This window comes from Berghia stephanieae, chromosome 13, assembly GCF_034508935.2.
Source record: "Berghia stephanieae isolate SIO BIC M18660-M18661 chromosome 13, UCSD_Bste_1.3, whole genome shotgun sequence".
Lineage (NCBI taxonomy): Eukaryota > Metazoa > Mollusca > Gastropoda > Nudibranchia > Aeolidiidae > Berghia > Berghia stephanieae.
In genome coordinates this window covers 5,284,908-5,298,157 of record NC_088372.1, presented here as the reverse complement: position 1 = coordinate 5,298,157, position 13,250 = coordinate 5,284,908, and the positions used below count along the sequence as shown (strand labels likewise).

At 36.9% G+C, this 13,250-nt stretch overlaps 1 protein-coding gene across 1 annotated transcript in view; it reads left to right on the top strand.

The window, feature by feature from the left end:
- LOC144958638 (uncharacterized) overlaps window positions 1–13,250 on the top strand; it is a 257,198-nt gene that overhangs the window by 228,146 nt on the left and 15,802 nt on the right. Inside the window, exons 50-56 of the mRNA XM_078890740.1 lie at window positions 761–949; window positions 3,182–3,285; window positions 4,365–4,497; window positions 5,717–5,879; window positions 7,238–7,347; window positions 8,299–8,436; window positions 10,407–10,524. Coding sequence (XP_078746866.1) covers window positions 761–949; window positions 3,182–3,285; window positions 4,365–4,497; window positions 5,717–5,879; window positions 7,238–7,347; window positions 8,299–8,436; window positions 10,407–10,524 — 955 coding nt within the window. The remainder of the gene's footprint in view (window positions 1–760; window positions 950–3,181; window positions 3,286–4,364; window positions 4,498–5,716; window positions 5,880–7,237; window positions 7,348–8,298; window positions 8,437–10,406; window positions 10,525–13,250) is intronic.

Here is a 13,250-nt window from a genome sequence, read left to right as displayed (position 1 = left end):
AAGATTCAAGGTAATTCTATCACTTGTTGACTCAAATGAATGTTAATAATAAAATGTTTAGGAGCATAATTATTGGTCATTTGTTGTTCGGAATCGCGCCATCTGGCTACCTGTGTTGCCAGATTCATTTCTTTTAGCTGTGAAGCTGGGTGGGGATCCTGACCCCATAGTGGGCAGGGAGGTACTTACTGTGTCTTCTATCCCCCCATACCTGTTTTCGAATTGTTTCCTGTCATTGTCTTGGAATGAAATTACTTAGTTTTGTCCTGACCCTTGCCGGAGTTCCTTGGCTGGAACTGGAAGGGAAACAGTCGAATGTATAGTTATAGTTTTGGGAGATGATATTTTTTTCCTTGTAAATCATCTCTCTGTTATGCATTGTTTTATGTTTAGTTTATTATATGATTTGTAAACATTTGAGTGTATTCCTCTTAGTAGGGACCTATGCTTGTGTCTGGATGAGACTTTTAGGTGATCTCAAACTAGGTACTTTGACTTTGACGGTGTGCTCTTGGAATCTACATCTGCTCCCTATTTCAACCAATTCCCCTTTGTCTTACCTTTTCTTTTGTGCTTTAATTGTAATTCTAGAACTTTTTACTACCCCATTTTCTTCCTTTTTACTGGCGCTGATATGACCTTAATGTGTTGCGCCATAAAACCCTAAAAAACATAAAACATAAAACATTAGTTGTGAAGAAGTTTTTCCAATTCAACACTCATCTGAATCCAATATTTTTGTTTGTATTTAATCCTATAGCTACTCCAACGAGCCAAGTCGAGAGGCGAGAGACTCCAAGAGGCCCTTCGAAACATCCAAGGCAACGCCGCTCTTCTAGAGGAACTCCTGGCGTGGCTGACAGACGCACAGGCCCTCCTGGCCACCAAGGAGCGTGACCCCATCCCGGAAGATCTCAAGGTCGTGGAAGCTCTCTTCAAAGAACATCTAGTAAGTTTGAAAAATGATATGGAATTTTTTTTTAGTTGTTTTTATCTCTATTGGGGGTCCTGTTAGCTCAGTTGATAGAGCGCTTGCTTCACATGCAAAGGGATAGAGATTGATTCAGAAGGAAGTCGAGATTTTTTTTGGAAGTAAAGTAATGTCCTGAGCGTTTTGACCTATGGATCAGAGTGTTGGAATATCACAGAGAGTATCATCCAGAAACTTGAAGCATTCCAAAACAAATGTTTGCGACGAATCTTCAAGATATGTTGGCCAAACACAATCTCAAATGAGGACCTGAGAGCAAGAGCTGAAGCGGAGTCTCTGGAGAGTCTCATTAAAAGGAGAAGATGGCAATGGTTGGGGCATGTCTGTCCCAGATCTGATAAAACACTGATAAGAAAGACTCTGAGACGGACACCCCAACGAAAGAGGAAGCAAGGCCGCTCCAAGGAGACTAGGATATGTACTGTAGAAGAGAGGTCTGTCCATCGAGATGCTCCCAAGAATAGCTGCTGACAGGACCAGGTGGAGATCCCTTGCATCGCTTCAAATTCCAGCAGGCCCGGAGAGGATTGAGTGAGTGAGTCAGTCAGTACTCCAACGAACCAAGTCGAGAGACGAGAGACTCCAAGAGGCCCTTCGAAACATCCAAGGCAACGCCGCTCTTCTAGAGGAACTCCTGGCGTGGCTGACAGACGCACAGGCCCTTCTGGCCACCAAGGAGCGTGACCCCATCCCGGAAGATCTCAAGGTCGTGGAAGCTCTCTTCGAAGAACATCTAGTAAGTTTGAAAAATGATATGGAATTTTTTTTTAGTTGTTTTTATCTCTATTGGGGGTCCTGTTAGCTCAGTTGATAGAGCGCTTGCTTCACATGCAAAGGGATAGAGATTGATTCAGAAGGAAGTCGAGATTTTTTTTGGAAGTAAAGTAATGTCCTGAGCGTTTTGCCCTATGGATCAGAGTGTTGGAATATCACAGAGAGTATCATCCAGAAACTTGAAGCATTCCAAAACAAATGTTTGCGACGAATCTTCAAGATATGTTGGCCAAACACAATCTCAAATGAGGACCTGAGAGCAAGAGCTGAAGCGGAGTCTCTGGAGAGTCTCATTAAAAGGAGAAGATGGCAATGGTTGGGGCATGTCTGTCCCAGATCTGATAAAACACTGATAAGAAAGAATCTGAGGACACCCCAAGGAAAGAGGAAGCAAGGCTGCTTCAAGGAGACTTGAATATGTAATGTAGAGGAGAGGTCTGTCCCTCGAGATGCTCCCAAGAATAGCTGCTGACAGGACCAGGTGGAGATCCCTTGCATCGCTTCAAATTCCAGCAGGCCCGGAGAGGATTGAGTGAGTGAGTCAGTCAGTACTCCAACGAGCCAAGTCGAGAGACGAAAGACTCCAAGAGGCCCTTCGAAACATCCAAGGCAACGCCGCTCTTCTAGAGGAACTCCTGGCGTGGCTGACAGACGCACAGGCCCTTCTGGCCACCAAGGAACGTGACCCCATCCCGGAAGATCTCAAGGTCGTGGAAGCTCTCTTCAAAGAACATCTAGTAAGTTTGAAAAATGATATGGAATTTTTAGTTATTGTTTTTATCTCCATTGGGGGTCCTTTTAGCTCAGTTGATAGAGCGCTTGCTTCACACGCAAAGGGATAGAGATCGATCCTGTATGAAGTTTTTTTCTGACTCTCCTTTCTGTCCACCCTGCAGTGATTGGGTAGCTGGGTCTGTTGGATCTGGCAGAAAGTACTTTGCGATAGACTAGCATCCTGTTTAAAGGATAGCAAACAATTGCTTTTGTCCATTTCACACTATAAAGACGGGGGGAAGACTCAGACTCTATGTATTGTTTGATGTGAATTCGGGAACGATAGCTCGTTTCATAGAGGAACCTTGTTTAATTGTCAACTCATATGAGTGTGATAGGAGTGGAAATGTGGACATATTGGGATTCGGGGGAAATCTTGTATGTTTTGGAATATCTGTTGTTGCCTTAATGCTATGCATTTATGTAAAATACTCACAACATCCGCCAGCCAGCTATAATAATGTGCCAACACACAAAACATTGTGTAATCTTGAACGTTTATAGTCTCTCATGAGTGATAAATTTAGTGAGAACTAATCGTTAAAATGGCTGTCTAACAACAAAGAGCTGATTGACATCAATTTCACTCCCATCTATATTTGAATTTCCATCTTAATTCTCCTATTGTTTTTTCCTCCGCAGGAATTCCACGAAGAAGTGACCAGCAAGAATAACGATGCAGAGAGATTGTCCAAGCTGGTCACATCAGAGTCCAAAATGGCCCAGCAGAGCAAAGGCTTTGGAAGGTGAGTTCCTCCTGAGGATCCCCCATTTATTATAGACACAAATTGATTATTCTGTATAAGTATAAGGCAGGGGTGCCAAGTGTCTGTTTTTTTTTTCACACCTCAGTGCATACCTGCCGAATCTTACGAATTTTTCGTAATTTTATGAATTTTAGACAAATTTCATGGCCAATTACTAATTTATTTTTTTTATTACGAATTTTTAATTAATTAAATAATGATGATAATAACTACTACTACTACTACTACTACTACTACTACTACTACTACTGTTGAATCCTATTGATGCCAGAAAGGCTCCATACATTTACAAAGAAAAGGATAGAGTGAGCCCTTTCCTTACCAGACATTTTCAGAATTTTTTCAAAAATTTCACACCCGCCCTCCACAAAAATATGTTTTTTTTAAGAATTATGATTGTGACATAATTCAATGTTCATTGTCTAAATATCCCCTAAATTAGGGATCGTATAGATTATCCGTGCTATAGATAGTATGCGCTTGGCTAAGAAGCTCACAACATTGCCATCCGGAAGTATAACGGACCAACACACAAAACCATGTGTAACCATGAACTTTTATAGTCTGGTTAATAAAGTTTAGTGAGAATTACTCACAAACGCAGATGGCAAAATACATTAACAAAGGCTTGAGTGACGTCATCTTCGAACTATCTATAGAAATGTGACGAAGTCTACCCCTTTCCTTACCAGCCAATTTTCAGAATTTTCCCCCAAAATTTCACACCCACTCAACACAAAAATAGTTTTTTCTTACTCAAACAGAAAAGCAACAAATACATTCTATGCATAATATTGATCAGCAAAATGAACTCTACAACACAGTGTCACGTTTTTATAGCTATAATAAAACATTTTTCTTTAAGTTGTATGATTTCCAAAAGCAGTCTGAATGATAAAAGTGCTGGTTGGATTGTAATCGTAACTGGGTTATTCCAGTCTTCCCTTGGAACAGACCCTGAAGACAAATTTCCCCTTTGGGATGAACAACGGGAATTTTATTTTATGTATTTTTTATTTCTATCTTTTCTTTTTTTTTTTTTTTTTAATCTCTCTCAGCAATGTGAAATTGAACGAGTTTGATGGGTACAATCCCAGAGTGATAGCCCTACAGAATAAATGGAGGACTGTGTGGAGAATGTCTGTGGATCGCAAGAAGCAGCTGCAGGATGCTTTGGATACGTTACTGGAGGTACGTACATATGTACGGCTTTGTACATTATGTGGATTGAGCGTATGGATTCGAGATCATCCATGATAGTAAAACTAAGGTTGATGATTTTAAGAATATAATTATGATAAAAATAGTAATAATAATATGATGATGATATTAATAATGATGATGATTATAATAATAATAATATTAAGTAACAATATTAATAATAATATTAATACTGCACACTTATCTTCATGCAATATAAGCTCTAGGCGCTTTACAAAAAAAATGTTTAAGATTGATATAATAATAATGGTAATAATATAATGATAATAATAATAATAATAATAATAATAATAATAATAATAATAATAATAATAATAATAATAACAATAATCATAATCATAATAATAATAATAATAATAATAGTAATAATAATAATAACAATAATAATAATAATAATAATAGTAATAATTAAAATAATAATGGTAATAATAAAATAATAATAACAATAATGATGATTTTATCAACAAAAAATATAATAATAGTTGATATTTATAAAGCATTTTACCCCCGGTAAAAGAGGCTCAAGGCAAGGCGTCTTTAAAGTTTTCGAAATAAATTCTGCAATACCCCTGTATAGTGGTCCCAAATTACGTGCCTGCCTCGTCATCCCTCTTTCATATGTGCTGACATTTTAAACATGGGGAGAGATCTCAACCCGATTATTATTTTTTTAATGGAAAAGTTTTGGGGGTCCCAATAGCTCAGTTGGTAGAGCACTCGCTTCACACGCAACGGGACTGAGTTAATCCCTGGTGAAGACGAGATGTTTGTTTTTTTCTGACCCCTCCATTCCTCCCCCTTGTCCAACCCAGCAGTGATTGGGTAGTAGTAGTCTTTCAGACCAATAAGGTCCATGGAGCCGGAGGTTTATCCCAGTTTCTATAGCATGAAACAGACAATAGCAATTGCTTGCCATCCTTTGGATAGGACATTAGTCTATCGCAATGTAGTTTCCACCAGATCTAACCAGACTTTTTTATTTATTTTTTTAAAAATTAGATTTAGTTTCACTCTCACTCACTCTCCCTCTATCCCATGCCCGGTTGGTCTTAGGGGGGGGGGACTCTCGGAATGCAGACTTCATCACGGTCTTTGGCCTTCCTCATTAGATTGTTCCACGTCAATCCTGTCCAATCTTTAACGTTATCCTGTTTGAATGCAGCAAATGTTGTTTCCTCTTCTCTTTCAGCTGGAGAGCTTCAAGAACTTTGACTTTGACCTTTGGCGCCAGCGATATCTCAACTGGATCCAGGCCAAGAAGTTCCGTATCACAGACTTCTTCAGGCGTCAGGATAAAAACAGTGATGGATTCCTGGACAGGGAAGAGTTTGTGTCCGGAATGCTGCAGTCCAGTGAGCAGTTAAATTCTCTTACTTCCTGTGTCCTCTGTCCCCTTAGTAGTAGTATCGTTCGGCTACATTTCTATGTTCAAGGTATCAATCCAGGTTCAGAAGTCATCATCACATTTGTTGATGGTTTCAAATTCCCCTTCCAGTTTTGTCTCTGGGCAATCTAGTACGAGGTGGTTTGCATCTTGTGGTGCTTGGTTGCACTTTGGGCATGTTGGTGATTCTTGGAGCCCCCATTTGTGCATGTTGGCAGCTGTTCTTGTATGTTTTGACCGTAGTCTAATTGCAGCTACCCAGTATTTTCTTGGTTGATCCTGTCGACCTGGGAGACTTTTACAGGGATCTTCAATTAGTTCCCCTGCTGTTGGTTTATTCCTTTTCCATTCCTCACACCAGGCTTCTTGCGTGTTGTAGTTTTCTTTCTATCCCCTTTACATTTGTTTTACAACTTGTTTTCTGTCTTTGTCTTGGAGTGGGGTTGCTTGGTTTTGTCCTGGCCCTTGCTGGGGTCCTTCGCTGAGAGGGAATCACTCAAATGTGTTGTGTTAGTCTTGGGAGATGATATTTCTTTTCCTTGTAAACCATCTCTCTGTTATGTATTGTTATGCTTTTTGTTTGAATGTATTATTGTAAACATTTGAGTGCATTCCTCTTAGTCGGGTCCTTTGCTGGTGTCTGGAGGAGACTTTTAGGTGATCTCAAACTAAGTACTTTGAAAGTGTGCTCTTGGAATCTACATCTGATCCCTGTTTGTTCCCAGTTCCCCTATGTCTTACTTTTTCTTGGGTGATTTAATTGTAATTCTAGAACTTTTTACTATATCCCATTTTCTTCCTTTTTACTGGCGCTGAAATAACCTAAATGTATCGCAAGCGCCGTAAAATCCTTAAAAACAACTAAACAAATTGGATTGGAAAGACGTGACTATAGAATGTGCGGCTATGTGGTCTAGTGGTATAATACTCGCTTTCGGATCAGAAGGTCCTTGGTTCGAGCCTCACGCTCGGCGCATAGTTGAGTCCTTGGAAAACGCTCTTTACACACTTTCTCTCACCGTACTCAGGTGTAAAATGAGTACCTGGCCGTTAACAGCGTTGTCTTTGTCCGAAAAATTGTAATATCGCCTAACAGGCGGCATGTCCCGTCCTACATGTTAAATGTTGCTGTTGACCAGGGACCCCTTGTAAAGCGCTTTGAGCACTTTTAGTGGATATTGCGCTATATAAAGCTCAATTAATTTTTTTTTAATGATTTAGTTTATTTTATTTACGTATTTGTCATTCTTCAAAACCAAAAGATCATATAAATAAGAGACTAAAACTAAAACCAAAGAGATGTTTTTCCAATTTTTCTCTTAACAGAATTCCCAACAAACAGAACAGAACTCAACGCAGTCTTCGACATTTTTGACGAGAAGCACAGAGGAGTTATACAGTACAAGCATTTTGTGGATGCCCTTAAAACAGATAGGGTATGTGTCTGGAATGTGTTCATTTATGATAATGGTTGCCCTTCTTTTTAAATTTTTGTGTTACAATCAGTAGGAGTGTGCACTGATGTCATTAGTGTGAAATATAACAATAACAGCACAAGCAGCGTTCTGACAGTTGATAAGGAGGTTGGAAACATGAGCAATTTCCATCAAATGTACTCAAATACTTACAAAATAACGCAAGCTTTTAACCCTCACATTTTTCTCATTATGATATCCTTTGTACATCACCAATTATAAAGAAAATACTTTGTTATAGCGATAAAAATTAGACACTGGACAATATTATGTAAGGGATGTACTTGTTCCTTTTCTGTTTGAGTAGAAAAAATCTATTTTTGTGTTGGGTGGGTGGGAATTTTCAGGGAAAATTCTGAAAATGGCTGGTAAGGAGAGAGTTAAACATGCTCAATATAAATGTGATCAAAGGGTTTTATCAAGCATTTTATTTCATTGTTGGTAAAAGATTTCCCTCTGACATTTATAGCTAAAATCATCTTTTTTTCACAAATTTATCAATACATTTGAATAACAGCTCCTTTTTTATTGAAAGCTACTACAACTCATTACAAAATGGTTTTTAAAAAAATAGAATTAATAAATACACTCATATTTTGATGATTAATTTTTCCTATCACAATTTTTACTACAGTTAAAATTAATTTATAAACATTTTTGGTTAAAGAGTTCCCTCTAACACTTATTGCTAAAATCATACAGTCTCTTTTTCACAAATTTATCAATTTATAAATTTGAATAAAAGCTCTTTTAAAAAAAAAAAAAGAACCTACTACAACTCATACAAAATGGTTTCAAAAAAATAGATAAATAAATACACTCATATTTTGATGATTAATTGTTCCTATCACAATTTGTAAAAAGTTGTTACTACGGTTAAAATTATTTTATAAACATTTTTGATCCCTCTAGCGTAACCGTACCAAGAACAACACACGCAAGGCCAAGTCCGATGTGGAGCTCATCCATGAGGAGATAGAAAAGGAACTCTCTTCCTGTTCCTGCCGCACCCCTTTCAGGGCCGAATGGCTGGATGAAGGGAAATACAGGGTAACGTTGAAATGTCGTCTGAAACAAAAATGAATAGATCCGTGACTTTTCCCCTTTCGTCTTTAAAATTAAATTGAGCTTTTATATAGCACAATATCCACTAAACATGCTCAAAGCGCTTTACAAGGGGTCCCAAGCCAACAGCAACACTTAACATGTAGGGCGTGACATGACGCCTGTTAGGCGATATTACAATTTTTTCGGACGCTGTAAACAGCCAGGTACTCATTTTACACCTTAGTACGGTGAGAGAATGTGAGTAAAGACTCTTTTCCAAGGACTCAACTATGCACCGAGCGAGTCTGGAACCCAGGACTTTCCGATACGAAAGCGAGTGTCATACCACTAGACCACATAGCCGCACATCTTTTTTACTGGTGTTGAAATATCCTAAAAGTGTCGCATGCAAGAACTGTAAAACTTCATAGAAAATTAAAGACATTTTCAGTATCGTCAGATAACCCTATTATTTAATCTGGTCAAAAATGATTGATTTGGTGTGACTTTATCATTATTCATTTCATGTACTACAGAAAAAAAAAATTTGGTCACTTTAATGGTGCATAGAATATATATTGTTATGTCGTATATTTTGTATGCATTTTATAAAACAACTAGAAATAACCAGTAGTTTTTGGATAAATCATAATTTTAGCATTTAAGATAGTATGTAAAATTTTCATTACTATGCAATGTGTTGATAATTTATTGTTCAATTGAATGTACAGAGTTAGAACAAATAAGGTCACAACTTTATGAAAACAGGGACTTGAAGTCTCTGTTCCAGTCGGTCGATCCACTTACAATTTTAAAGTATCTGCAGGAATGTGAACTCCTGCAGAAATTGTAAATAGATATTTTTACATTACAAACATGTAACTATTATGATTTTATAAAAATTTTATTACAACATTACACGATTGAGCAGCTATGGCCCCTCAAGGCCGATAAAAATTGATAAAAGACAGAAACGGGCACTTAAATGACCTAAATAGTGTCGAAAGCGCCGTTAAACACCTAAAAACAAAAACAAACATTGTTCATCATCATCATAGCTTGTCGCTCCAACACCGAACCCACCCCACAGCATCTGTGGAGCAGACTCTTAGGTCATGGTCAGTGTAGCTGTCTGTGTCCGTCCTGGCATTCTCTAAGGATGTGCTCCATCGTCTGGTCTGGACATCCACATGTACACAAGCTGGTCTCGGCCAACCTCCACTTTTTCATGCTTCCAGCTGTTCTCCCAATTTTTGCCCGTACTCTGTTCAATGTTACCCATTCATTCCTGGGGAGCTCAGTTCCGTAGAATTTATTGTTGATGTGATAGCATGTGAAACTTGTCTCTTAGATAATAACTTGAATTAAATACGTTCACGAATGCACAAGAGCAGATAAAAGGCTGTAAAAGCCTACATAAATATGGACTTATATCATATCATATCATCATATCATAATATGTGAAAGTAACGATAATATGTCTTGCATTTTTGGAGTTGTTTCCTAACCAAATCTAAAAGAGGTAAAAAGACTGACGTCTGAAGAGTGAATAGGTACCAAAAGTGATTCTGTGTTGAGAAATAAAACTAATTACTTGTTTTTCCATTTTACAGGGCTAAATAAAAGAAGGGAATAAGCTATAATTTTGATTTGATTAACATAATGAATCTAGAGAATAGTCATCATCATCATTATCAACATTATAATCATCATCAGCAATCACTTTGTCCTCCACTGTCCAGCCACTAAACTTGAAGGTGGCTACGAAACCATCCTTAGGGCGGAGGAAGACTTTAGATGCTGGGTTGACGAAATACATTTGGAGGTGTAGCCATGCTCTACTACTATCATCATCAGCAGCAGCAGCATCGTCAACATTATCATCACCATCATCATCATCCTCACCACCATCGAAATAGTCTCATAATATTTACTTTTATTATTTTAATTTTTTTTCTTTCTTTTTTTATCAGTTTGGAGAAAAGCAGAAGACGTGCCTGGTCCGTTTCCTCAACCACACCGTGATGGTACGAGTTGGCGGGGGATGGGTGACCCTTGAAGAGTTTGTCGAACAGAATGATCCGTGCAAAGGTGAATGTCGTGTATCCTGTGTTATAGTTTACTATCGTTTTATTATCTTCTTCTTCTTCTTCTTGTGGAAACCTCCAATATTATTGGAGAATCACTCCACAGTTTGTAGAGGATACATTGTAGACATTTAGAAACACTTCACATAAATATTAATGATAATACGTAGGTTAAAAAGTCACGGTCTGAGCTCCAGCAACTGGCATAAAGGCATTCTGACAACTGGTTTCAGCTACCAGAAGGGTGGGCGGGTCAAGTGTAGGGACTTGTTTGGGTTTTTTATTTTTTATTATTATTTGATATAGCACCAGTATCCACAAATAGTGCTGAGGTGCTTTACAATAGTTTTCTTTGGTATCACACAAGTTCATTCATTCGACCACAAAACTCACCACAACAGTCACACACACACATCTTGTTCGAAGTTCACATAGTGTAAATGTTGCTGCTCGAAGCTCGAAGAAAAATAATAACGTGAAGTTGAATATAAGCTTCAATTTAATTACAAAAACAGATCAATTGAACGTTTCGGGTTTCCCCTTTATCAACAAAACAGGATGATTGAAACACCACAGATCGTGCTTCCTTACAAAGGAGCATAATATTTCCTGCCAACCAATGTTTTGTTTATTCATCTTAACTACGCCACTACCACATTATCTCATTCATCTGTGGTGTCTCAATCATCCTGCTTTGTTGAAGTTCACATAGAATCACGAAGAGCAGAATGAAAAAGATGTGTTCTTTAAATGCTGTTTGAAGACTGGTAAACTTTCACATTGTCTTGTTTTAGGTGGTAAAGAATTCCATATTTTCATCTATCCAGCATTGAATGGGATGTCCATAAATATAATAACGATATGATGAAAATCTCTTAAATTCTCCCAGTATAATATCAAAATGATTGAAGGCAATTGTTACTTACCATTTCAAAGCACAAAAACTTTGATGGTAATCAGGAACCTCACAGGACGATCATTGTCCATATATTTTGTTACCTTGAGAGGTCGAAGGCTGACCTTACTCGTTAAGTATCCCTCCCTCTGGTGGCTGACATAAGGGGAATAACTCTTGATTTAATAACAGACCAGTTTAAGAAAGAAAAAAAAATAGGCATAACTGCTGTCTCAGTCGGTAAACTGTAAGCAGAAAATGAAAGTAGAATTCTTCTAGTTATAGAATAGAAGAAATGAAGCGTTTGCAGTTTATAGCAGTATTAACTACCTAAATCAGTAGTGAAGAAGAGTATACCGTGTACGAAAACCACTAGGCAACCAAGGAGTTCAATTTAGTTGCAGGTGATAGCACTGTCAATGCCCTCTAGGTCTTTGATTTTTCTCTCTCTCATGAATTTGATATAAATTGGTATTTTCTAATGTTTTTTCTAGCAAGCAGCGGCACAGAAAGTCCAATGGGTACGGACTTGATGCTTTTCATCAGCCCTATTTATTTAATTTGTAGATTTTTGGGTTTTTTATTTTTCATGATTCTAAGATATATATTATTGATGTATTATAATGATTAATGATACCAAAATTGCATTTTTAAAATTTTTTTTTAGTATGAAATCTTTCTTTTTCTCTTTGTTCGGCTATGTGGTCTAGTGGTATGACACTCGCTTTCGGATCGGAAGGTCCTGGATTTGAGCCTCGCTCTGCGCATAATTGAGTCCTTGGAAGAGTCACATTCTCTCCCCGTACTCAAGTGTAAAATGAGTACTTGGCTGTTAACAGCGTTGTCTCAGTCGGGAAAAAAAAATTGAAAGATCACCTAACAAGAATCATGTCTGGTTCTACATGTTACGTGTCTCTGTTGGTCAGGGACCCCTTGTAAAGCGCTTTTGAGCACGTTTAGTGGATATTGCGCTATATAAAAGCTCAAGATTTATTGTTGTTGTTTATTTTTTTTTACTTCAATCCAAATTATATTTTATGTTTATGGATGTTTCAAGATAATTTTTATTTCTCTTTCTCCTTCTTTCTTTACTTTCTTCTTCTCTTCTTGTTTTTTTTTTTCTTTTATTTCATTCTTTATTATTATTATTTTTTTTTATTTTATGTATCTCGTGTATGGGAATTGGATATTTCTTCTTCTTTCTTTTGAGTTTTGATTTCAACGGATTCTTTTCTTCATTTCCTGCAGGGTTTTATTTAATTCTCCATTTCATCTTTATTTGCTTCAGACTTCATTTGTTTCCTTCAATCCAAAAGATTCTTTTATATACATATATATATATATATATATATATATATATATATATATATATATATATATATATATATATATATATATATAAAAAACCGCTCGTACTGTATTATTTTATGTCATTTGACTTCAAAATTGTTTTCTGAAACTCACTCAGTGGTTGTAAGAGGAGAATAAATACGTGGGAGGATTTGATATCCGATTTTTTACAGTTATCTCCCTTGTTTTTTTTTTCAACCCCGTTGTATTTTCTCTCCCTTTTTATCTATAATTATCTTCTTATATTCTTTTAATCTGATTTATTTATCATATCATATAATGTTTATTATTTATAATCAAGTGTTTTTTTTTTAACAATTCAGCTGGTTGTGGATTGATGAATTTTTACCAATGTAATTATTTAATACTAATATTCAGCAAAAAAAAAAAAATGAATGCAGGCTTTTTAAACAATGTTATTGTTGGAAATTAAAATCATGATAAATTGATGATCAAAGCCTTATATTAAATAAAAAAGTTAGTAT